The 26,936-nt window shown below is 43.4% G+C and overlaps 1 protein-coding gene across 2 annotated transcripts in view; it reads right to left on the bottom strand.

Moving 5' to 3' along the window:
* Positions 1 to 3,477: 3,477 nt before the first annotated feature.
* LOC117413959 (NACHT, LRR and PYD domains-containing protein 3-like) overlaps positions 3,478 to 26,936 on the bottom strand; it is a 101,024-nt gene continuing 77,565 nt past the window's right edge. Inside the window, exons 15-18 of one of the 2 annotated variants that reach the window (XM_058999316.1) lie at positions 26,756 to 26,926; positions 19,382 to 19,552; positions 15,010 to 15,103; positions 3,478 to 9,490 (exon numbers count right to left, since the gene is read on the bottom strand). In XM_058999316.1, the coding sequence (XP_058855299.1) occupies positions 9,485 to 9,490; positions 15,010 to 15,103; positions 19,382 to 19,552; positions 26,756 to 26,926 (442 nt within the window). In that variant the 3' untranslated portion in view covers positions 3,478 to 9,484. Of the gene's footprint in view, positions 9,491 to 15,009; positions 15,104 to 19,381; positions 19,553 to 26,755; positions 26,927 to 26,936 lie in introns of those variants that run through there. The other variant, XM_058999317.1, reaches the window with a different exon arrangement.

The following is a 26,936-nucleotide window of genomic DNA, read 5'->3' as shown; positions in this document are numbered from 1 at the left end:
AACACCCACCACACCGAGAGCCGAGAGCTGCAGGCTTTTATATTAGTGACCGAGGGATTAACTACCTAATTATTTAATAATCCCCCGGTCACATTCTGCACAGGTTTTCTAATTACTGTGTGGATGGGGCTTCCCATCCACGCTACTTAATACAAAACAAACAAACAGTCGGCTACGCCGTCAATACATAAATACAAAACACTAACAAAACATACTGCGCTTTGCCGTCATATAAATACATAAATAAACAAACAAACAAATAAATGCAAAATAACACGGGTGGAGGGGGAAACCCTGTTCTAAAATAAATACACACATTTAATCAGCAGGGCTTACTACCGCTCAGCAGCAGCTGACCCTCGGGAGGCGACAGCAACAGCGGCTGACCCTCGGGAGGCGACGGCGGCAGCGGCGAACCCTCTGGAGGCAAACTCGGGAGGGGAGCCCCTGGCCATAGGAGGGAGCTCCACTTCTCCCTCGTACCCTGTAAATGTAAATGCGGAGCAGCAGGCAGCCCCAGGCAATGCGGAGCAGCAGGCAGCCCCAGGCGATGCGGAGCAACAGGCAGCCCCAGGCGATGCGGAGCAACAGGCAGCCCCAGGCGATGCGGAGCAAAAGGCAGCCCCAGGCGATGCGGAGCAAAAGGCAGCCCCAGGCGACGCGGAGCAACAGGCAGACCCAGGCGATCCAGGCATGGCATCCCTGGGCGGTGCGAGGCTGGCATCCTTGGGCGGTACGAGGCTGGCATCCTTGGGCGGTGCGAGGCTGGCATCCTTGGGCGGTGCGAGGCTGGCATCCCCGGGCGGTGCGAGGCTGGCATCCCCGGGCGATGGCGAACTGGCACAACCGGGCGATGGCGAACTGGCATCCCCAGGCGATGCACGACAGGGCGGTAGCTGTCCCTCAGGAGGCGACGGCGGCAGCGGACCCTCAGGAGGCGATTGCAGGAGGGGAGCCAGGACCAGTGGCGGTGCTGGGGTTGGCCCTCTTCTCAGCCGTTGCGACCCGGTGGTTTTCCCCCTTGCTCGGCTCAGCAACCTATGCAAGAGCGGCTGCGGACCGCCAGCCTCCTGTCCTGGTCCATTCTGTCGTGAAGGGAGAGGCAGCTCCTGCTCCTCTCCCTCAGGTGGTGGTGGAGGAGGGCTTCCCAGCCAACCTCCTCCTGTGGCTGTAGCCCTAGTTCCACCTCCTCTTTCTGAGGTGGAATGTGGTAGCAGTCGGGCGACACGTGGCCGACCTCGCCAACATTGAAACACCACTCCTCAAGCATGTCAGGCAGACTTGCCCTGGCTGTTGCTTCCTCCAGCTCCTCTTTTTTTCCCACCTATCCTCTTCTTCCTCCCAACTTCTTCCTCCTCACTCCACACGTAATAATAAAAATGAAAAAAAACGTAAAAAACTGCAGTACCCTCTTCTGCCTGTATCTAGGAGGCGCTGTTGATCCCACCACTGCCACCAAGTGTGACAGGTTGGCTGAGACAGTGACGTCACGGCAGAAGCAGGAACTGAAAATACTGACACCAGGCACTGCAGTTTCCAAAGGAAAGACGTGGTGCGCCTTTTTATTTTTAAATAACAAAAATAAATAAAAAGTTTTTAACAAAAAGACTTGCTCACAGAGCGAAAATAAAACAGTAAACAAAACAAATCTCGAACACAAAATAATAAATAAACCATACAGGTCAGGCTGGGCAGTCGCTGTCACTTCCTGTATATTTTTATTCAGTTTCGTTTTCACTCTCTCTGCTCGCTCTCTCCTCTCTAACAGCCACCACACCGAGAGCCGAGAGCTGCAGGCTTTTATATTAGTGACCGAGGGATTAACTACCTAATTATTTAATAATCCCCCGGTCACATTCTGCACGGGTTTTCTAATTACTGTGTGGATGGGGCTTCCCATCCACGCTACTTAATACAAAACAAACAAACAGTCGGCTGCGCTTCGCCGTCATATAAATACATAAATAAACAAACAAACAAATAAATGCAAAATAACACGGGTGGAGGGGGAAACCCTGTTCTAAAATAAATACACATATTTAATCAGCAGGGCTTACTACCGCCCTGCTACACAAAGTAATTAAACAAAGATAAAAATCAATTATAAAAACATATTCTTAAATAAATATTCAAAATAATAATAATAATGAAATTCCTAAGAAAAGAAAAGAAATATGTTATTGTAATTAAAAAGCAGAGGTTTTCTCGTTAAGAATAAAAGCATTTGCTGCTGTAGACCAAGCACTTACTGTGGCTTAATTTATGTCAGAGTTACGGAGAGATAAAGGTCTGTAACTGGAGCACTCAAGTGGGTCTTTATTTTTTTTGATAAGGAGTGAAATCAGAGCCAACTTCTGATCTCTATGAAACAAGCCAATTTGTAACGAATAATTGATGGAATCTAGTAATATGGGGCCGATCTGATTCTATACTGCCAGTAATAATTCAAGGGGTATGCCATCTAAGCCAAGAGATTTACGCTTTTGCATGGCAGATGCAGCAAATTTCAGCTCCTCTAAAGTGAGAGGCGCATCTGTAGTTCTGCTTGTTCTGCCCAAAGACTGGGCAGCTCTAGAGTATTCAAGAATTCAGAGATTTTATTTGGATCTGTAGTAGCCTCAGATTGATAAAGTTGAGAATAAAAGCTTTTTAAAACTGTATTAATCTGGTTGGTCAAGCTTTCAGACTGTTTGAGTCTTAGCGCCAATAGTCTACTGGGCCTTTCTGCATATTCGTAATAGAACTGCCTGGATCTATGCAGCAGGAACTCAGCTTTAGTTCTAGACACGTTTTTGTGATCAGCTTTTAAAGCAGCAAGCTGTCTGGCCCTGGTTTTCGAGTAATCTTTTTTTTTGCTCCATCTCCAACCACAGGACATTAGTCTCCAATTGAGAGATCTTTTTGTTACGCTGTCTATTTATATTGGAAGCAAAGGAAGTGCAGCTCCCTCTAATGAAACACTTAGTGACTTCCCATAAGGAATGTGGATTTATATCAGGTTTGGAATTAAATTCTAGGGAATCTTTTAGCCCTGTAGACAAATGTTTTAAGAAATCATCATTCTGTAATAAATAGGTATTGAAGCTCCACCTTGTGGCCCGGGTTGCATTAGGGGTACTGAGATCAGTATTGGTAAAATATTGGTAGAATTAATAAATTGAAATATATTTAGACAAATAAACAGATAGTCAGTGCGGGAGTAAGTTTTTGGTCTGCGAGAGAAAAAAGTAAAATCTTTTACTCTTGGATTATTGATTCGCCATGGATCCCAGAGATTCAATTCTTGTGTGAATTTCTGGAGTGATCTGGATGTTGAAGATAAAGATGTGGCTGTACTATGAGACAAGTCCAATACGGGATCAAAAGGTGCATTAAAGTCTTCCCCTATCAGGAGCGAGCTAACCTGTGCGACAGACAGCTCAAGTCTAACTTGTTCAAGGAATTCTGGGTCAGAAACATGAGGAGCATACACCGAGGCCAGAGATAATTTGATTTTATTTAAAACAATAGTGACCAAACCGAATCTACCTTCGCCTCCGTGTCCTTCAATGGTAACATTTAGTTTTCCTTCAGCTAAAATAATCACACCTTTCGTCTAAGTTGAGGCACATGAGTGGGAAATAATTTTAAAATGTTTATTTTGAAATCAATGTACATCACCGGATCTTAGGTGAGTTTCCTGTACAAGAGCAATAGCTACATGTTTGCAGTGCAGAAAATCAAGGCATTTTGCTCTCTTGATCGGAGTATTAAGTCCTTGCACGTTCCATGACACAATATTTGCATTAATCATGATTCACTCCCCAAGCAATCGCCCCTCAGATGATACACACTGCAACATCAAAGAACAGAGCAACTGGAAGCACGGAGTGGTAAAAATCCACATAATAGATATCACAGAAACCATACATAATACCATACACAACAACATACATCAATGTGAATGAAGAAATGCAGCGTAATAAAATGTATATCATTCTGAGCAGACAGATAAAGCTATGCTGGTAGCCATATCATTGCCAACAAGTGAATGTAGTAAGCACAAGAAACCCTAACTTATTACATAAAAATAAAGACATTAATTGATAAGGAAAACAAGAATAAAATAATTTCACAAATATAAAAACATGAAGAGACTTGTCAACCAGTAGCCGAGGATACAGCAGAGGCATATGCTGTTGCCTCGATTTAACTGGCAACAAACGTACTAGCTTCGGTTGTGTTTAAACTAAATCGGCGATCATACATGCACTCATTTATATCGTGAACTTGCAAATAAGAAATTGAATTATAGTTACATTGCTGTGAATTATTAAGAGTCACCCTGAAAAAAAAAAAAAACACTCAGGGCAAATAAGTATTTATATGCAAGTGATAACAATACTGTATCAAAAAGTATAAAAAATTTCCCGATTTCAATTTTCTATGTTTAATCATATTTCAATAGATTATTCATTCTATATATAAAGAAAACAAGGGACAGAACTGCTTGAAAAGCGTGTAGTTGCAGTTTTTGTCCAAACAGATACCTTCCATGCACAGACCAACAAGAGTCCCTGCTTCTACAACTGCATCATAGTCCAATAACAGCCTGATGAACACATGCATTTGCTGTGATCCATTGATAGAGAAAAGTGATTAGATTGAAATAAAAAGTAGGAGAAAGTCAAAATAGGACACAGTCGCAGGAGGGAAGCCCACCCAGTCAGTGTAATGAGCAGGGAATGAGGGGAATTTTTTTATATATATATATCTCCTGAAGTCTAGACTTAACGAGTTGCATGTCTGTCCGAATTGCCTTAACTTCATCAGTAAGTTCAGATAATGCATTCTTAAACTCTTGTACACCTTCAGCACAAAAAAAACTTTTGAGCGTTAGTAACTGAGTCAGACAATACCAAAGCAGTATCTGCACGTGGTTCAGAGTCCGGGATGAGTTGCTTTTTGATTTTGTGGTACTGAAGGAGATCCCTAAGACAGGCAGGGCCTTGAGAATGTAAGGATTTATAAGTTAGTAATAAAACCTTAAAATCAATCCTATATTTGACTGGCAGCCAGTGGAGAGAAGCAAGGACAGGAGATATACAGTGGCTCTCAAAAGTATTCACACCCCTTGGACTTTTCCACATTTTATTGTGTTACAACATGGAATCAAAATGGATTTAATTAGGAGTTTTTGCCACTGATCAACACAAAAAAAGTCCATAATGTCAAAGTGAAAAATAAAATCTACAAATTGTTCTAAATTAATTACAAATACAAAACAGAAAATAATTGATTGCACCCCCTTGAGTCAATACTTAGTAGAGGCACCTTTGGCAGCAATTTCAGCCATGAGTCTATTTGGATAAGTCTCTACCAGCTTTGCACATCTGGACACTGCAATTTTTGTCCATTCTTCTTTGCAAAATTGGTCAAGCTCTGTCAAGTTGGATGGGGACCTTTGGTGAACAGCAATTTTCAACTCTTTCCACATATTCTCAATTGGATTGAGGTCCAGGCTTTGACTGAGCCACTCCAGGACATTGACCTTTTTGTTTTTAAGCCACTCTAGTGTGGCTGGCTGTATGTTTGGGGTCATTGTCCGGCTGGAAGATGAATCTTCTCCCAAGTCCCAGGTCTCTTGCAGACTTCGGCAGGTTTTACTCCAGGATTTCTCTGTACTTTGCTGCATCCATTTTGCCCTCTATCTTCACAAGCTTTCCAGGCCCTGACGCAGAGAAGCATCCCCATAGCATTATGCTGCCACCACCATGCTTCACGGTAAGGATGGTGTTCTCAGGATGATGTGCAGTGTTAGGCTTGCGCCAAACATAGCACTTAGCGTTGAGGCCAAAAAGCTATATTTTGGTCTCATCAGACCATAGAATCTTCTTCCACTTGGTCTCAGAGTCTCCCACATGCCTTCTGGCAAACTCTAGCCGAGATTTGATGTGAGTTTTTTTCAACAATGGCTTTCTTTTTGCCACTCTCCCATAAAGGCCAGTTTTGTGAAGCACCCAGGCTATTGTTGCTGTATGCACAGTGTCTCCCAGCTCAGCCGTGGAAGACTGTAACTCCTTTAGAGTTGCCATAGGCCTCTTGGTGGCCTCCCTGACTAGTGCCCTTCTCACCCGGATACTCAGTTTTTGAGGACGGCCTGTTCTAGACAGATTCACAGTTGTGCCATATTCTCTCCATTTCTTAATAATGGACTTTACCGTGCTCCGGGGGATATTCAATGCCTTGGAAATGTTCTTATATCCTACCCCTGATTGGTGCTTTTGAAGAACCTTATTCCGGATTTGCTTTAAATGTTCCTTCATCTTCATGATGTAGTTTTTGTTAGGAAATGTACTAACCAACTGTGGGACCTCCCAGAGACAGGTGTATTTAACCTGAAATCATGTGAAACACCTTAATTGCACACAGCTGGACTCCATTCAACTAATTATGTGACTTCTAAAGACAATTGGTTGCACCAGAGCTTATTTAGGTGTGTCATTATTATTATTTATTTCTTAGCAGACACCCTTATCCAGGGCGACTTACAGTCGTAAACAAAAATACATTCCAGGAATCACAGTACAAATATTAATACAATTAATAGCAAGATAAAATACAATCACTTCGGTTCTAGCAAGTACAAGTATATGACAAAATACGATTCAATAACGGAGCAGATAACAGTGTCAGTGATAGTTACATCAGGATATAATTAAATACAAAATACTACAGATTAAATGATACTTGACAGATTACAGTACTCTAAAGTACAGGATTTAATGCAGTAAAATAGGGAGCAGATAAGAGCAAGTAAAGTGCATTTAAGGAAGAGTGATAAGTGTCCAGATGGAAAAGAGGAGTTTCTACAGGTGCTGTCTGAAGAGGTGAGTCTTGAGGAGGTGCCGGAAGATGGTCAGGGACTGGGCAGTCCTGACATCTGTAGGAAGGTCATTCCACCACTGCGGGGCGAGGGTGGAGAAGGAGCGGGCTGTGGAGGCAGGGGAGCGTAGAGGAGGTAGAGCCAGTCTTCTAGTGCAGGAGGAGCGGAGAGGTCGAGTGGGGGTGTAGGGAGAGATGAGGGTCTAGAGGTAGCTGGGTGCAGTCTGGTCAAGGCATCTGTAGGCGAGTGCAAGAGACTTGAACTGGATGCGAGCGGTGATCAGGAGCCAGTGGAGTGAGTGGAGCAGTGGAGTTGCGTGGGAGAAGCGAGGCAGAGAGAACACCAGGCGAGCAGCGGAGTTCTGGATGAGCTGGAGCAGACGGGTGGCGGATGCAGGGAGGCCAGCCAGGAGGGAGTTGCAGTAGTCTAGGCGGGAGAGTAACAGCGCCTGGACCAGGAGCTGGGTGGCGTAGTTGGTGTCATAGCAAATATAAAACAGAAAATCAATTATTTTCTGTTTTATATTTGTAATTAATTTAGAACAATTTGTAGATTTTATTTTTCACTTTGACATTATGGACTTTTTTTGTGTTGATCAGTGGCAAAAACTCCTGATTAAATCCATTTTGATTCCATGTTGTAACACAATAAAATGTGGAAAAGTCCAAGGGGGGTGAATACGTTTGAGAGCCACTGTATGCTCATGTTTCTTGGTCTTATTGAGAACACGGGCAGCACTATTTTGAACATATTGTAACCTGTTGATAACCTTAAAGTCTAGCAATGTTCCTAAGGTGGAAGAAAGACACTTTGCAGACATTCTTAATATGATCCTCAAATTATAACAGTCTCGCACCAAGATTGGTAACCAGTGAAGTGGGACTGATCTCGTCCATCAATTTCAAGGCTAAAATCAGCTGCCATTGAGATCTGATGCGGCGAACCCACTAACATTACCTCTGTTTTGCTGCAATTAAGCTGTAAGAAGTTTTGCTGTAACCAGGTCTTTATGTCAGCTAAACAATTATTCAATAGAGAGATAGCCACAGTAATATCTGGTGTAGTTTTCAAATAAAGTTGACTGTGGAATTGACTGTGGAATGGAATTGAATACCATGTCGGCTGATTATTTGACCAAGAGGAAGTAAATAAATAATAAATAAAACTGGTCCCAAAACAGAGCCCTGTGGGACACCAGTTTTCAATGGGCAAATGTCAGATTTAGTGCCACCCAATGTAACAAACTGTGTTCTATCAGAAAGATAAGATGTGAACCAATTCAAACTATACCAGAAAGACCAATCACAGATTTCAGACGGTGTAACAAAATTTCGTGATTTACAGTATCAAAAGCAGCACATCTAAAAGAACCAGAGTCTGCAGCCATCAATAAGTCATTAACTACCTTAACTAAAGCAGTTTCAGTATTATGGGCAGGTCTGAACCCAGACTGAAAGGACTGTAATTGTACAACCCATTTAAAACTTTGGCCAGGAAGGGTAAGTTAGAAATGGGCCTATAATTGCAGAATGCAGAGGCATCCAAAGTGGGCTTTTTAAGCAGTGGTGTATAGCAGCCAATTTAAAACCTAAGGGCACTACTCCAGAATTCAAAGATTTATTAATAAGATTAGTAATGAAGGAACCCAAGGCTGAAAAACAGGACTTAAACAAGGAAGTGGGAATGGGATCTAAGAGACAACTGGTAGTTTTCAACTTTGTGACTGTGTCAAACAAGACAGATGGAGTAACCTTAGCAAAGTCTGATAAGACTGGTCCAGTAAGGATAAGGGTATTTTCAATTGAAACAATATCAGTGTTGTCAACCAATAATTGAAATCTTATGTTTTCAATTTTGTTATTCAAAAACTTCATAAAGCAATTACACTGATTGGTCGTGGCTGGTAATGGAGATGCTTCAATTGGTTTTAACATTCGATTTCGATTTGATTTAAATCTCAAAGAGGTTTGAGTAGCCTTTTGTTTCTGCGTATTCCAGGTGTTACATAGGTGTCTGTCAGGCAAAGTTAGACGCATTAGATTAGAGTTCATTAGGTTTAAATTTCTGTTAAAATATATAATATTCACAACATTTGCAATGTGATGACAAAGTCTATATGATCTACACCACACAGTGTGGAGATGCTGTATCCAGTCTCTGTGTCTCTTATTCCCTCACAGTGTGGAGATGCTGTATCCAGTCTCTGTGTCTCTTATTCCCTCACAGTGTGGAGATGCTGTATCCAGTCTCTGTGTCTCTTATTGTCTCACAGTGTGGAGATGCTGTATCTAGTCTCTGTGTCTCTTATTCCCTCACAGTGTGGAGATGCTGTATCCAGTCTCTGTGTCTCTTATTGTCTCACAGTGTGGAGATGCTGTATCTAGTCTCTGTGTCTCTTATTCCCTCACAGTGTGGAGATGCTGTATCCAGTCTCTGTGTCTCTTATTCTCTCACAGTGTGGAGATGCTGTATCCAGTCTCTGTGTCTCTTATTCCCTCACAGTGTGGAGATGCTGTATCCAGTCTCTGTGTCTCTTATTCCCTCACAGTGTGGAGATGCTGTATCCAGTCTCTGTGTCATAGATATCTGCAGCTCCCCTTTCCCCCCTGACTGGACTGGTTACACCTGTGAGAGAGACAGAGAGAATCAGAGGGTTAAACATAATTTGTTTATTTCAGTGAAGGAGTCATTATCCATCACATTGGAAACATTCCATTCCCAGCTCTCATGAGCTGTTAGCTACACTGTCCCTTTAAGACAAGCCCACCCTGCACCCCAGGGGTACCCTCTGCAATAAAATCAGCAAGTCTGATTCACAGAGCCTTTTACTACAATTAGTATGAAAGACACAAACACCAGTTACAACTGGCCCTCGATTACTGCGTTTCCACTGACAAGTCTGAGCGAAGCTGGCTTAGACTCCACTGACACAAGCAGGCTGTGAGGCCCAGACATTTCCACTGAGGTTTCTGCAGGGCTGACCCAGAACCAGGCCCAGCGAGGCTGCTGCGAAGGGGCTTTGCAGTCCAGGTTAGCAGAGCTTTGTACAAGTGTTAAGAGATTTAATAGCACGGGGGTTTACAAAGCATTGGGTATAGAGGTAAAAAGAAGCTGTGAACTAGCTCTGTCTTGAGTTTGCTGTTGAAACAGAAATACCCAGATTAAAAATGAACTGTAAAAAACCATTTAGCTACAGTCTAATATACCTGGTACTAAATCAGAAGCCACTTGCCTGTTTCTCCAGTGATCTTAACAACAATACCCCACAGTAAGCACTGAACAGGATCTCTGAATCTAGTATATCCCAGCACTTATTATTACAAATACAATTACTGATAGGAGACTGAATAAAACCCAATCCCTACATAAATAACCACAGGATTACCACAATATTTCGTTTGAATGTTTGTCCTGCTTGCTTTCCAATCGCTCTACAATTTAAATGTTTAAGCAATACCCGGTAGAACACAGAAATATACCAGGCAGCATTTTATTATTTCCAGTCCACACACCCAGTTTCTTTGTCATGTTATACCAGAACAGCAATACCATTGATCAAATGATTTGAGCAGAGTTACAATATCACCAGTACCTGGTAAAGTAATAATTCTCATCTGTTGAATGATAACCAACCCTGCAAGCCTCCCCCAGCTGATAGAGTTTGCTTCAGTGAAGTCGGGGAGAGACAGCAGGGCTTATCGATGCTTGTTTTATTGAGGATAAGAAAAAGAAGCAATGACAAGTTAACAATGTCCCGTCATATATCTGTGGGTTGGTTTATAGGAATCAATCACAAGCTCCACTTCCCTATGCGTTCACCTCACTATTTTTTAAGCAAATCTTAGATTCATATTTGTGTTTTAGCATGGTGCTAATTAGAAATAACACTGAGCTGCTTTTTTAGCATACTGCTAAAGAAAAACACGGGGGGGAAAGCAATTAGCAAACTCAGTGATTAATACATTCAAGAGAACGGCCCCTGTGTTTCAGTTCCTTTGGGTTTAACACTTCCTTCATGTATGTGGTAAACAATCTCAAATATTATAAAGCCATTGTTTTACTCTTTTGCTAAATTTATACAATCTATCTAGACATCAGTACCAAATGTACACAGGTATTGTTGTAGATTTGTGTGTAATAATCATATTATCTGGTATTACTAGTCAGTCCTTGAGTCAATTATTAAACAAGCCACAGCAGGAGTCAATAGTCTTTTTAATGTTTCCCACAGTATTTGCCTTATTTGCGATGTTTCCTTGCAGTGTATATTTAAAAATGATTTATTTGTGTACAGTATATGTAAGGTACTGTGTTCATGCAACACCATGCTCTATTTTGTCTTCATTGTTCACTAAGTAGCCTACAGTAAAATGAAAATGGTCTGAAATCATTTTGGATCATTGTTTCCATATTGTATTGTAAGTAAAGTGTGCTGGGTATTTTTTTTTATTTTACCACTGCACTGTATATTGTATAGACCTACTGTACAGATGTATAGCTATTGTTACAGCTGTTTGTAGAGGTCATTGTTAGAGCTGTTTAGAGAGCTATTGTTAGAACTGTATGGAGATGTCATTGTTAGAGCTGTTTGGAGAGCTATTGTTAGAACTGTATGGAGATGTCATTGTTAGAGCTGTTTGGAGAGCTATTGTTAGAACTGTATGGAGATGTCATTGTTAGAGCCGTTTGGAGATGTCATTCTTAGAGCTTGTAAACGAGCCTTGCGGCTCGGGTTCGTTTTGCCCCTTGAAATACCGACCAGACACAGAGATGGAGGGTTTGAAAGTGCCTTTGCGCTAATTTTTAATAAAGAACCGATGAACAAAACAAAACAAATCATGAACACAAAATACCCACAAACAAAATAAATACCTAGCTCTGTACGAGCACTAACTTAACTTTCAGGAACACCCTGACTACAAGTAGGACGGCTAAGCCGTTTCCCCACCAAACAAAACCCAACAAACTAAAACCACACAGGTTTGACACAGCACTTACTTCTGTGTGACTGCTTGGAGACAGAGCACACTATCTGCCTCCTTCTATACAGCAGCCCTGAGCAGACTGACTGCATCCCTTATATACCCTGCACCTGGTCCTAATTTAACAATAATTACCAGGTGCAGGGGATAATTAACAATTAACACAATGTGCATTAGCACATGTTTTCTTCTATGCAGGGAGGATTAACCCCCTCCCTGCTGTGTTACAGAGCTGTTTGGAGAGCTATTGTTAGAGCTGCTTGGAGAGATCATTGTTAGAGCTGTTTGGAGAGGTCATTGTTAGAGCTGTTTGGAGAGCTATTGTTAGAGCTGCTTGGAGAGCTATTGTTAGAGCTGTTTGGAGAGCTATGTTAGAGATGTTTGGAGAGCTATTGTTAGAGGTGTTTGGGGAGCTATTGTTAGAGCTGTTTGGAGAGGTCATTGTTAGAGCTGTTTGGAGAGCTATTGTTAGAGCTGTTTGGAGAGGTCATTGTCAGAGCTGTTTGGAGAGGTCATTGTTAGAGCTGTTTGGAGAGGTCATTGTTAGAGCTGTTTGGAGAGCTATTGTTAGAGCTGTGGAGATGTCATTGTTAGAGCTGTTTGGAGAACTACTGTTAGAGCTGTTTGGAGAGCTATTGTTAGAGCTGTTTGGAAAGCTATTGTTAGAGCTGCTTGGAGAGGTCATTGTTAGAGCTGTTTGGAGAGGTCATTGTTAGAGCTGTTTGGAGAGGTCATTGTTAGAGCTGTTTGGAGAGGTCATTCTTAGAGCTGTTTGGAGAGCTATTGTTAGAGCTGTTTGGAGAGGTCATTGTTAGAGCTCTTTGGAGAGGTCATTGTTAGAGCTGTTTGGAGAGCTATTGTTAGAGCTGTTTGGATATGTCATTGTTAGAGCTGTTTGGAGAGGTCATTGTTAGAGCTGTTTGGAGAGCTATTGTTAGAGCTGTTTGGAGAGGTCATTGTTAGAGCTGTTTGGAGAGGTCATTGTTAGAGCTGTTTGGAGAGCTATTGTTAGAGCTGTTTGGATATGTCATTGTTAGAGCTGTTTGGAGAGGTCATTGTTAGAGCTGTTCGGAGAGTTATTGTTAGAGCTGTTTGGAGAGCCATTGTTAGAGGTGTTTGGGGAGCTATTGTTAGAGCTATTTGTAGAGGTCATTGTTAGAGCTGTTTGGAGAGCTATTGTTAGAACTGTTTGGAGATGTCATTGTTAGAGCTGTTTGGAGAGGTCATTGTTAGAGCTGTTTGGAGAGCTATTGTTAGAGCTGTTTGGATATGTCATTGTTAGAGCTGTTTGGAGAGGTCATTGTTAGAGCTGTTTGGAGAGGTCATTGTCAGAGCTGTTTGGACAGCTATTGTTAGAGCTGTTTGGAGATGTCATTGTTAGAGCTGTTTGGAGAGGTCATTGTTAGAGCTGTTTGGAGAGGTCATTGTTGGAGCTGTTTGGAGGGCTATTGTTAGAGCTGTTTGGAGGGCTATTGTTAGAGCTGTTTGGAGGGCTATTGTTAGAGCTGTTTGGAGAGCTATTGTTAGAGCTGTTTGGAGAGCTATTGTTAGAGCTGTTTGGAGAGGTCATTGTTAGAGCTGTTTGGAGAGGTCATTGTTAGAGCTGTTTGGAGAGCTATTGTTAGAGTTGCTTGGAGAGGTCATTGTTAGAGCTGTTTGGAGAGGTCATTGTTAGAGCTGTTTGGAGAGGTCATTGTTAGAGCTGTTTGGAGAGCTATTGTTAGAGCTGTTTGGATATGTCATTGTTAGAGCTGTTTGGAGAGGTCATTGTTAGAGCTGTTTGGAGAGTTATTGTTAGAGCTGTTTGGAGAGCCATTGTTAGAGGTGTTTGGGGAGCTATTGTTAGAGCTGTTTGGAGAGTTATTGTTAGAGCTGTTTGGAGGGCTATTGTTAGAGCTGTTTGGAGGGCTATTGTTAGAGCTGTTTGGAGAGCTATTGTTAGAGCTGTTTGGAGAGCTATTGTTAGAGCTGTTTGGAGAGGTCATTGTTAGAGCTGTTTGGAGAGGTCATTGTTAGAGCTGTTTGGAGAGCTATTGTTAGAGCTGTTTGGAGAGGTCATTGTCAGAGCTGTTTGGAGAGGTCATTGTTAGAGCTGTTTGGAGAGGTCATTGTTAGAGCTGTTTGGAGAGCTATTGTTAGAGCTGTTTGGATATGTCATTGTTAGAGCTGTTTGGAGAGGTCATTGTTAGAGCTGTTTGGAGAGTTATTGTTAGAGCTGTTTGGAGAGCCATTGTTAGAGGTGTTTGGGGAGCTAATGTTAGAGCTGTTTGGAGAGCTATTGTTAGAGCTGTTTGGAGATGTCATTGTTAGAGCTGTTTGGAGAGGTCATTGTTGGAGCTGTTTGGAGGGCTATTATTAGAGCTGTTTGGAGGGCTATTGTTAGAGCTGTTTGGAGAGCTATTGTTAGAGATGTTTGGAGAGCTATTGATAGAGCTATTTGTAGAGGTCATTGTTAGAGCTGTTTGGAGAGCTATTGTTAGAGCTGTTTGAAGATGTCATTGTTAGAGCTGTTTGGAGAGGTATTGTTAGAGCTGTTTGGAGAGCTATTGTTAGAGCTGTTTGGACAGCTATTGTTAGAGCTGTTTGGAGATGTCATTGTTAGAGCTGTTTGGAGAGGTCATTGTTAGAGCTGTTTGGGGAGCTATTGTTAGAGCTGTTTGGAGGGCTATTGTTAGAGCTGTTTGGAGAGCTATTGTTAGAGCTGTTTGAAGAGGTCATTGTTGATTTCCTATTTGCCTTGTTGGCTCGTTTCTTCTACAACTCAAAACTGTTGGTAAACACACGACACAGTGCTACAATGAGAATGTGTTTGTTTGGAATCTGATCCTCTCTTTAAATTCATTTAAATCTGTCAGCATATCTACATCAGTGCTGCATGTACAAATGATCTGTCAGTCAATGAACATGGAGAGACTGAATGCTGCAGGCTTGTGAATTTTTTTAAATTTATTATTATTTTAAGTAAAGACAATGTTGATATTTAGGACAGACCTGTTTAATAAATTTCCAATTAGCACACAGCATCTGAGGTGAAACACCGCTCAGGAAAAATAGCGTTTTTATTATGTGATATTATATTGGTATGCAGGACCTGTTCCCAGTACCCACTGGGGATGATACAGCATGAACATCAGAACAGAACAGCACCTAATGATGTCATACCTCCACAGTCACGTAACGCCCCGATCTCCTCAGCTCCACTTGCAGAGACTTCAATCTCCTCTTCTCCTCCTCACTGAACTGATTACCAACCAGCCTGAGAGACACAGAGAGACAGAGGTTTACAAACACAACACAGCCTCTCCCTTCCTCTATCCCTGTCTCTGCCTTTATCCCTCTCTCCCCTCTCTTTCCATCACTTCCGCTCTCCTTTCCATCGCTCTCTCCCTCTCCCTGTCTCTTCCCCCTCCCTCCCTTTCTGTCTCTCTTCCTCTACCCCTCCTTCACTTAGTCTCTCTCTCCCTCCATCCCTGTCTCTTCCTACCTCCCTCCCTCCATGTTTCTCCCTTTATCGTATTCTCCTTTATCACACCCTCTTTCTTCCTCCTTCTTTCTCTCTCTCTCTCTTGCTTCTCCTCTGCTTCAGTGCCTCTTCCTCCGACCTACCTTGTCTCTTTCCCTCATTCTCCCTCTCCATCCTTCCTGTCTCTCTCCCTGTCTCTCCCTCTTTCCTTCTCTTTTCCTCTCTGTCTTTCTTCCTCCAGTATTGCCAAAAGCATTTCAAACACAAATCAACCATAGCATACATATACTGCTCAATATTAATATTAACAAGGTAACATATAACTCTCTGATTCTCATTATAAACAGTTAAACCCCAGTGTGTCAGTGGAGCAGTGTCTGCTGGTGGAGGGACAGGTGGTTGGATTCAATATAAGGCTGGCATCTCGTATGAACAAGGACCTTGTAGTCTTTCTAAAACACATGTCACTTGTTAAGCAATTGGTCGAGGAAGGCTTCTCTTTAAAAGGTGAATTTGTTCAGGTATCACCCCAAGTAAAGACTGTAAAAAAACAATCATAATATTGAATGTTCTGCCTTTTTTACAGAATTGAATGCTGGAGAGAAAACTGGCCCGATACGGGAAACAAGTATCCCCCATTAAAAACATTGGGTTGCAGGGATGAAAATATTAAACATGTGCTGTCTTTTAGAAGACAGTTTTTTCTGCTAGGCAAGTGTGACGAGGAGAGAAGGAATCAGAGGTGTAAGTCCACCTCCCAACCCAAGAGGGCGCTAAGTAAGGCGAGTATCTTTATGAAGACCAGCTGACTTCCTGGTAGGGAAGAAACCGGAAGTCGGCCATCTCGGTGAGGGGTGTGGCTGTAAGATTGCTGAACAAGTCTATTGATCAGCTGTGCTGCCTACACGATTGGAGAAATTGTGGGGCAGACCTGATTGCAAGGGAGGAGTTTAGCAGTATAAAACGGGACGCAGCCGAGCTAGTTAACAACCTTATGCTGATCGAAGGAGAAGCCAGAGTTTTGTTGTCTGTAAACCATGAGTCTTTGTCCGTGTTGTTTATTAACTACTCTTGTGTATCACCAGACTGCTGTGCAGTTTCACCTACTGAGGTTATTGTGCATATGAAAATGATTAGAATACTTTTTAAAGTTTAAGGTATATGTAACATTTATTTGCACAAAGTGTCATGTTTTCTGATTTTTATTTTTTTTGATTAGGGACTGAAAATGTACATGTATATGTGAAACAAGTATAAAGAATTATAGAATACAAAATACTATGAATATAAATATTATGAAAATAAAATGGTATTGTTTACTTTTTCAGTGCAATACATTAAATTGTTGTTCATATAAAGATAAGAAACTTGCACTGCCAGACCCAGAGGGACCGAATGGTGTCCCTGAGTATGGAGAGGATGAACTGCCCGAGCCAGCAGGAGTGGATGAAGATGGCTCAGACATACATCAGACAAATGATTGGGGAGAGTTTTTTTCTCAATGTAATATTTAACAGATACAGATCATTTTCAAATAAATTGAATAAATTGAATACATTACAAAAATGCACTTTTAAACAGTAGAACATATCCTACATATAACCCTCATATGCAGCACACATTACACCAATCTGTATGGGTTATGAGTGTATTTTCAAACACTGTAAATATTTAAAAATAATGACTTATTCTATATTTTAATTAGATTGTAAACCACAATAAAGTGATTTCTGTTGTATTATACCTGCAATTGTTTCAAATTAGGCTATTTATTTAAGAAAACAATATGACATAATGAAACGTGTATTTAATAATTTAGTACATTTTTTGAAAAAAAATAAAAACAAATTGTTGATGTTTGGTTGCATTTGACTTCATAGCTCTGACATTTTTCCTATTTCTAATAGTAGTTTCTTTTTTTCTAACTAGTTTTTCAATCTCTAAATTAAGCTTTCTCTCCTCAAGAATCAGATTATGATTGTGTTTCTGGAGTATCATGTTTCTCGCTTCTCTCTCTGTCGGCTTCCCTGTGCTGCACGCAGTGCTGATACTGTTATTGTTACCCTGTCTACATACCTTCGTCATTTATCACTATTTCATCACAAGAAACTGCACTGCAGCTTGCTTCAGGGACAACCACCAACTCTATCAGTCACATGCTGGCTGACTCCACTCTCCCTCCCACAGGCAACGCGTCAGTCATGTTTGTTTGTTTTTAAATTTCCCAGGATACATTGTAAAATTGACTAAAAGACCAGTCTAACGAAAGACTATTTTATGCAACTGTTTTATCTGCGTGTCTTTCGGTGGTCTGACTTAACAGTAGACTAAGCCAAAGACGTTAGTCTGTCTTTTATGCAACCAGCCCCAGATGTTGTCCCCACCTCTCCTAAAAATATTCATATTTTTTCTGTTTCTGTGAGGTGGGTGAAGTCACTTATGTGACTTGTGAATTTGGGAATGAATGTGTCCCTGACAAAAATTGTATTTGGGGCAGTGCAGTAGGAAGTGGAGCTCTGTCTCTATCTGGCCTGGCTAACGGTGCTCACACACTCTCCTCTCCTCTCTCTTCTCTCTGCAGTAGGAAGTGGAGCTCTGTCTCTATCTGGCCTGGCTCACGGTGCTCACACACTCTCCTCTCCTCTCTCTTCTCTCTGCAGTAGGAAGTGGAGCTCTGTCTCTATCTGGCCTGGCTCACGGTGCTCACACACTCTCCTCTCCTCTCTCTTCTCTCTGCAGTAGGAAGTGGAGCTCTGTCTCTATCTGGCCTGGCTCACGGTGCTCACACACTCTCCTCTCCTCTCCTCTCTGCAGTAGGAAGTGGAGCTCTGTCTCTATCTGGCCTGGCTCACGGTGCTCACACACTCTCCTCTCCTCTCTCTTCTCTCTGCAGTAGGAAGTGGAGCTCTGTCTCTATCTGGCCTGGCTCACGGTGCTCACACACTCTCCTCTCCTCTCTCTTCTCTCTGCAGTAGGAAGTGGAGCTCTGTCTCTATCTGGCCTGGCTCACGGTGCTCACACACTCTCCTCTCCTCTCTCTTCTCTCTGCAGTAGGAAGTGGAGCTCTGTCTCTATCTGGCCTGGCTCACGGTGCTCACACACTCTCCTCTCCTCTCTCTTCTCTCTGCAGTAGGAAGTGGAGCTCTGTCTCTATCTGGCCTGGCTCACGGTGCTCACACACTCTCCTCTCCTCTCTCTTCTCTCTGCAGTAGGAAGTGGAGCTCTGTCTCTATCTGGCCTGGCTCACGGTGCTCACACACTCTCCTCTCCTCTCTCTTCTCTCTGCAGTAGGAAGTGGAGCTCTGTCTCTATCTGGCCTGGCTCACGGTGCTCACACACTCTCCTCTCCTCTCTCTTCTCTCTGCAGTAGGAAGTGGAGCTCTGTCTCTATCTGGCCTGGCTCACGGTGCTCACACACTCTCCTCTCCTCTCTCTTCTCTCTGCAGTAGGAAGTGGAGCTCTGTCTCTATCTGGCCTGGCTCATGGTGCTCACACAGTCTCTTCTCTCTGGGTCTCCAGGTGGCTCTTTATCAAACCTTTTCAATTGCTAAATTGTGGTCGCTCAATCTATATTTGGTCAGTAGTTGTTTTTGTTTTAGGTCTTTAACACTGACCAAATATTCCCAGGACGTAAGGCCTGTTTCAGCTCTGGCAGCACTGTATTTTAGATGCACGCTATTTCAGATATCACTGGGGCCTGATTAGAGCAGTTGTTCTGAGGCTCTGTGATGCTGATCTGGTTCTCCTCATAGAGCTTCCCCATCATGTAGTTATGGTCTCTCACCCTTGTTCTCTCTTTCCACCCTCTCCTTCCCCCTCTCCTTCCCTCATTTATCTCACTCCCTCCCTTTTCCTCTCCCATCTGTTTTCTCTCTCCCCTGCTCTCTTTTACTCTCTCCCCACTCTATCTCTCCCTGCTCTCTAGCTCCCTCTTCCCCTTCTCTTTCTTCCCCCTTTCATTCTCTCTCTCTTTGTCCATCTCTCTCTATCTTTCCCCTCTATTCTCTCTTCCCCCTTGTCATTCCTCTCAGTAATGTAATATTCACACAAACACCCAGAGTATTTACTTACCCCAGTTTATGTAATTTACAGTTTGGATGTTTCAGTGCAGCAGTCAGCTTCATTCCTGATTCCCCCAGGTTATTCCCTTTCAGCTCCAGCTCTCTCAGGGTTGACTGGTTTGTACAGAGAGCAGAGGCCAGGTCCTCACAGCAATCCCCTGTGAGACCACACTGCTCCAGCCTGCAGAGATAAGGAGACAGGAACTCACTAGAAACTCACTTCTGTACAACTGGCTGTTCTGCTGCTGCCAAGATTGAAATCAGGAACTGGGGTAGATTTTAATCTATTTGATTGTCTTGTTCTGACTGTCTCCTTTAATCTCTCTCTCTCTCTCTCTCTCTCTCTCTCTCTCTCTCTCTCTCTCTCTCTCTCTCTCAGGATTGTGGGATTGTGGGAGGGGCTTGTGAGCTGAGAGCGGTGTGTTTGAATAGTGCAGGTCTGTTCTTACAGTCTTGGTTTTACTATTTTTACACGCTTAATTTAAAAGGAATTTTATAAGTTTATTTTAAATATATATATTTATATCATCTACATTTTTATTTATTTATCTATTTATTTATTTGTTTGTTTATTTATTTTTCTATTTATCTATCTGTTGGCCTTGCCGTTTGGGAAGCTAAGTTAGTTTGTGTAGCCCGAAATGGGCTCACACTCCGGCGTTGTACAGGGACTGACACGGAGACATGGGTTCAGGTGTGTGCCCGACAATGAAGTTTCCGTGGAGGACGTACTGTTATCGGTCGGTAAGTCAATTGGTTTTAACAATATAAAATCTGCTTCACGTATGAATAAGGCCATTGTTGTGTTTTTAAGTCAAGAAACACTGGTAAATAAGATTGTAGAGGAAGGATTTTCTGTCAATGGTGCTTTTATTTCTGCTTTACCTCTTTCAACTCCTCTAAGGAAAGTGGTTTTATCAAATGTCCCCCCTTTTATTCCAAATACAGTGATTGAAAGAGAATTGGCAAGATACGGTAAAATCATGTCCCCGATTAGAATGATTCCGCTAGGCTGTAGGAACCCCGAGGTGAAACATGTAATGTCTTTTCGTAGACAAGTGTTTGTATTGCCGCATAACCCAGGGCAGGATCTTAATGTAGCCTGGAGGTTTATTATAGAGGGGAAGGAATGTGTTATCTTTGCAACTTCAGACACAATGAAATGTTTTCATTGTGGCGAAGAAGGGCATATGAAACAAGCCTGCCCTAAGCTCAGATCAGCGGCTGCGGCGGAGGGCAGCGCTGAAAGGCAGGGGGCTGGTCAGGCTGAGGGTGTTCGGGGAGCACAGGTGGAGGAGTCGGCGGAGACGCCCGTGCCTGCGCCCCGAGTTAAGAAGAGGATTGCTGCGGAGGAGCAGTCTACAGTAGCGGATCCTCCTACAGAGTCAACCGTACAGGAACCCACTGCCGATCCTGAGGGGAGCTTTACTGCTGTGATTAAAAAAAAGAAAATGCAGAAAAGATATGAAGCAGTGGTCGTGGGGGAGTCTATCTGGGGCCCTGTGGCGGCTCACAAAGGTAGCGGCGAGCCTCAACTCGCTGCTCCTGGGGAGCCGAGCCACGGCTCGCTGGTTGGTGGTGATGCGGGGTCTCAGCCCAGCGCTGCCGCTGTCGGAAAGTCGGGGCCGGGGGAGAGCGGCGGCGACAGCGGTGATCAGGCCGTGGCTGCGGAGCATCCCCGCACAGGGAAGGAGGCTAGTGGCAGCGCTGGACTAGCATCCAGTGACGCCATAGCCCTGCCCTCAGCAGAGTCCTCACGGCCGGAGGAAGAGGAGTCGGGAGCCAGAGAGGAGGATTCGGCCGAGGAATGGGAGGCGTTCGCGGGAGAAGACGAGGATGAGGAGGGAGAGCTCTCTGACACCTCGATGCTCTGCGACATCCAGGTCAGTCAGCCCAAAAAAACTGTATTCGCTTGATCAGTTTATTAATTTTATGGATTGCACAAAGGGTAAAAGGGGAGTTGAAATTCCACTTTTCTTTCCTGACTTGAAATTGTTTTTAGCCTCTGCTAATGTACTTAAGAAAAGCGAGTTTAGAAAAATTTGACAGGAAAAAGAGGTTTCGTTTGAAAAAGTTTGTAAGCACTGCAAGAAAAATGGTTGAGCAATCAAAAGGTTTTTAATGGATCAATTCAATTTTAAAGCTTTTACCCTTGTTTTTTGTATTTATTTATTGCTATTTTATTTTTCTTCCTTTATGGATAAGTTTTTAGTGAGTTCTTTAAATATAAATGGTTGCCGTGATGTTTTTAAGAGAGCCCAATTTTTTAATTTTATTAAAAAAGCCAATTTTATTCTATTGCAGGAGACCCACTCTGACAGCAGCAATGAAGCGCACTGGCTGTCAGAGTGGAAGGGTAAGGCGATTTTAAGTCACGGCTCTAATGTTAGTGCGGGGCTGGCAGTTTTATTCTCTCCGGGGCTGGGAGTAGACGTGGTGTCTGTAGAGGAAGTTGTACAAGGGAGGCTTTTAAAAATTGAATTAAAATTAAATGGTGTTTTTATTTATCTTTTTAACATCTATGCTCCTAATTTGTATAATGACAGGATTTTATTTTTTAAAAAACTCAACCAGGTTTTAGAGAAGTGTGATCCAGAGCATTTTATTTTGGTGGGAGGGGATTTTAACTGTACGCTGGATTTTAATTATGATAGAAATCATGATGAACCCAATCCCCAATCTGCGAGAGAGCTGGCTGGCGTGCTGACAAAATTTGATTTAGTTGACATCTGGAGAAATTTACATAATCAATCTAAACAATATACTTGGATTAAATTAAATAATGGTCAACTGTCTGGAGCACGGTTAGATAGATTTTACACCCAAAAGCACCACCTTAATAGTTTTATTGGCAGCAGTATTCATCCCACGTCTCTATCTGATTATCACCTCATCACAGCTGTTTTGTGTTTACCCACTGCACGCACTCCAAATCCTATTGGCACTTTAATATTAAATTATTACAAGACACACAGTTTAAGGAAACATTCAAACTATTTTGGAATAACTGGAGAAAAGAAAAGAGATGTTTTTCTAATTTGAGACAGTGGTGGGATGTGGGGAAAATCCAAATTAAAATATTCTGTCAGCAATTCACCCAGAACGTCACTAGTGAGTTGAATGCAGTGGCCAGCCAGCTAGAGAATGAGATTTTAGAGATTGAGAGAGAGCTGGGCGGTCAGAGCACGGAAGAGGTTTATCGCAGCTTGAAAGAGAGGAAACAGCACCTGGGCAGCCTGCTGGAGGAGAAGGTCAAGGGGTCCCTGGTAAGAGCAAGATTCGTGGAATTAAGAGACATGGACTCCCCCACGACCTTCTTCTTCAGCTTGGAGAAGAAAGAAGCTGAAAGAAAACAAATGCTTACTCTGAAGCTGCCCGGGGGGAGAGAGGTCTCCAGCCCTGCGGAGCTTCGTCAGGCCGCGGTGACATTTTATTCAGAACTGTACCAGGCTGAGGGCTGCGACCAGCAGGAGACGGAGCGGCTGTTGGAAGGTCTCCCTCACCTGGGTGAGGAGGAAAGCCGCGGCCTGGACACCGTCATCACACTGGAGGAGCTCACAACCGCCGTCACACAGCTCTCCAATGGAACAGCACCTGGGCTGGATGGGCTGCCTGCTGAATTCTATAAACATTTCTGGAGTTGCATTGGAATTGATCTATACCAGGTGCTGAATGAATGTGTGGCGGAGGGAGAGCTGCCTCTGAGCTGCCGCAGGGCAGTACTGACTTTACTGCCCAAAAAAGGAGACCTCTGTGAGCTGAAGAACTGGCGTCCTGTGTCGTTGCTGTGCTGCGATTATAAGGTTTTTTCCAAAGCTCTGGCCGGCCGTCTTAGGGAGTGTATGGGTACTGTGGTGCACAGTGACCAGACATACTGTATACCAAAACGCTCAATTTTTGATAATTTGTTTTTAATCAGAGATCTTTTTAATGTATCTAAGCTTTTTAACTTAGATTTTGGGCTGGTGTCGCTTGACCAGGAGAAGGCTTTTGACAGGGTAGACCATGGCTTTTTATTTCGCACCCTAGAGGCATTTGGTTTTGGTCCTGTTTTTATTTCTTATATTAAAATTTTATATTCTAATATTTTTAGCCTTGTCAAGATTAATAATTGTCTAAGCCAGCCCTTCCCAGTGCAGAGAGGGATTAGACAGGGCTGCTCTCTGTCGGGGATGCTCTACGCCATCTCCATTGAACCGCTGCTACACCAGCTGAGGGAGCGTCTCGCTGGCCTGGCCATACCTGCCCTCCCCTCCGCCCAGCCCGTCCGTCTCTCAGCGTATGCTGATGACCTGAATGTGTTGTGACCAGCGATAAAGACGTGGCGGTGCTGGAATCATGCATGACGAGCTTTGAAAGAGCCTCCTCAGCACGGGTGAATTGGGCCAAAAGTGGAGCGTTTCTCGCAGGGAGCTGGCTGAGAAAGCCTCCTCCGTCCCTGCCACAGAAGCTGGAGTGGAACAGAACTGGATTAAAAGTGCTGGGGGTGTACTTAGGAACTGAGGCATTCATGCAGCGAAACTGGGAGGGGGTGCTGGAGAAGGTAGCAGGAAGGCTACAGAGCTGGCAGTGGCTGCTAAACCGCCTCTCCTTCAGGGGGAGAGTCCTTGTGATTAACAACTTGGTAGCGTCCATGCTGTGGCACAGATTAATGTGTCTGGACCCTCCCCCAGGGCTGCTGGAGCAGGTCCAGAAAAAACTAGTTAATTTTTTTTGGGATGGAAACCACTGGCTGAAACCAGCAGTACTGTACCTGCCCCAAGACGAAGGAGGGCAGGGACTGATTGACATCCCCTCCCGGGTCGCTGCGTTCAGATTGCAGGCAGCCCAGAGACTGCTGTACACCCCTGAGCTGAGCTGGAGAGGCATGGCTTTGTCCCTCCTCAAGAGGGTTGGGGGGCTTGGCTTAGACAGACAGCTGTTTTTAATGACCCCCAGTAAAGTTATTAGAACTGAGCTGGAAAGCTTTTACAGTAACATGTTAAATGCCTGGGGGTTAATTAAGATTTTAAGGACAGATGAAAGCCTCTGTACATGTTTTATTTTTGAGGAGCCTTTGTTTTTTAATAGGATTTTTAACATTGATGCTTTTAATTCAAAACAGCTTTTTTTAGTGTTTTTACAGGCCGGAGTCACCACCCTGGGTCACCTGGTAGACTGGACTGAGTGGCGATGGAAGACTGGGGCCGAGTTGACTGCAGTGCTGAGGGTGCTGAGAGAGATCCGAGCCTCCCTGAGCCCAGCAGTGTTGGAGTTCGTGGCGCAGTGCTTCTCAGAGAGGCAGGCCCCGGAGCGTGAGCCTGATTTCCCCTCAGTGCTGCTCTCCCCTGCACTGCCGGAGGAGGAGGAGGAGGGGGGGGAGCGACCCGGGATGCTGTTATCCCTGGATGAAGAGACCAATTTACAGTTTCACTCTGCAGAGAAAAGGCAGCTGTACGGCACTGTGGTTAAGACCCGGCATTATCACAGACTTAAAGACCTGACTGATACCAAGTGGAGGGCTCACCTGTGTGGCCGTCCTGGAGGGTGTTGTACAAGCTGCCTCTGCCCAAGCGCTCCGGGGACCTGCAGTGGCGAGTGTTGCATGGCATTGTCGCCACGATCCGCTGGCTGAGCCGAGTTGACCCAGGTGTGGGGAGCAGTGCCCCTTCTGCCCTGCCGTGGAAATTGTGTTTCACTTTTTTACAGACTGCCCACGACTCAGGCCTTTTTTTATTTTTCTAGAAGGCCTGCTGATGAACCTCGGGGTGCGTTTTACTAAAGAGTTACTAATTTTAAGTATTAAGTATTCTTTTAAATATCGTCATCGGTGTGCCTTGATTAATTTTCTCCTGGGTCAAGCGAAGCTGGCGATTTTAAAATCCCGTAAGAACAGATTATCTAGCACTGGTATAGATGATGCCCTGTGTGTTTTTAGAGTTCTGGTTGTAACCAGGGTAAAAGCTGATTTTTCTTATTACAGCATATTGAATGATATGGATAATTTTATGATGAGGTGGTGTATTGAGGATGGGGTGTGTGCAGTGGGTGAAGATGGCATGCTAATTTTTAATTTTTAAAATTGTTGGTGTGTTTTTAGTTTTTTTGCTGTTTTTAGAATGTTTCAGTTATTTATCTGTGTTTTATTCTTGTTCTATTATGACCAGTGCTGGAATTTACTAGTATTTATGTTATTTTAATGTTTTGTTGTTTTTCTTTTGTGTTGTTCAATAAAGGGATTTAAAAATCAAATCTCTCTCTCTCTCTCTCTCTCTCTGTGTCCCTCATATACATTATTTCCCCCTCTATCTTTCTCTTCCCACCTCTCTCCTTCCCTGTTTTCCCTCTGCCCCTCCTTCCAATTTTCTCTTTCCTTCCTCTACCTCTCTCTCCCCCTCTCTTTTCCCCCCTCTCAAATTCAAACTCAAATTCAAACTCAAAAAAAGGCTTTATTGGCATGACAAAATACAATTAAGTTTTGCCAAAGCACTTAAACAACAAACATCAATAGAGACACAATACAAACAGATAACTCTCCTGTTCCCCCCATCCTTCTGCCCTTCCCTCCCCCTATACACCCACCTTCATTACCACCCCCCACCCCTTTCCATATTTACAGTATCAACCATGACCAATGATGTCTGGTCCCTGTGTAATGTCTAGGTTTTTCCCCTCAGACTGTGACAAGCACACACATACTGGGCAGCCAGGGGGCTGTGTGTCCCTCCCCCAGTAGGACTGCCACTCTCTCTGGACTGGTCATAGGGTAGTCATTTTCTAATTCAATTTGATTATTATTAGAATTCGTAGTTGTTATTATTATTATTATTATTATTATTATTATTATTATTATTATTATTATTATTATTATTATTATTATTATTATAATATGTTTTTCCTGTTAGTGTCAGCTCTTAATCTCTCTTCACTCTCTCTTTCCCTGCTCTCTCTCCAAACCCCTCGCTTTCTCTTCCCCCTCTCTTCACCATCTCCTTGCCCCTCTCTCCTTCCCTCTATTATCTCTCTCCCTCCATTTTCTCTCCCTCCCTCACTCTTTCCCTTCTCTCTTTTCTTTCCCCACTCTCTCTTTCTCTTCCCCCTCTCTTTCTGCCCTCTCCTTTCTCCCTCTCTCCTTCCCTCTATTATCTCCCTCTATTTTCCTCTCCCTCATTCTCTTTCCCTATCTCTTTTCCTCCCTCTTTTTCCCTTGCTTTCCCTGCATTCTATCTCCCCTGTTCTCTTGCTCTCTTCCACTCTCCCCCAACTCTATCTCTTTTTCCCATCTCTTTTTTCCACCTTACGTTCTCTCTCTTTCTCCATCTCTCTCTCTGTCTTTCCCCTCTTCCCCCTTGTCATTCCTCTCAGTCAGTAATGTAATATTCACACAAACACAGAGTTTACTTACCCCAGTTTCTCTAATTTACAGTTTGGATGCTTCAGTGCAGCAGTCAGCTTCATCCCCAATTCCCCCAACTTATTCCATCTCAGTTCCAGCTCTTTCAGGGTTGACTGGTTTGTACAAAGAGCAGAGGCCAGGTCCTCACAGCAATCCCCTGTGAGATCACACCGCCCCAGCCTGCAGAGAT

This window comes from Acipenser ruthenus, chromosome 25, assembly GCF_902713425.1.
Source record: "Acipenser ruthenus chromosome 25, fAciRut3.2 maternal haplotype, whole genome shotgun sequence".
Taxonomy (NCBI): Eukaryota; Metazoa; Chordata; class Actinopteri; order Acipenseriformes; family Acipenseridae; genus Acipenser; species Acipenser ruthenus.
Note: the sequence above shows the minus strand (reverse complement) of the source record. Positions and strands in the feature narration are given on the sequence as shown.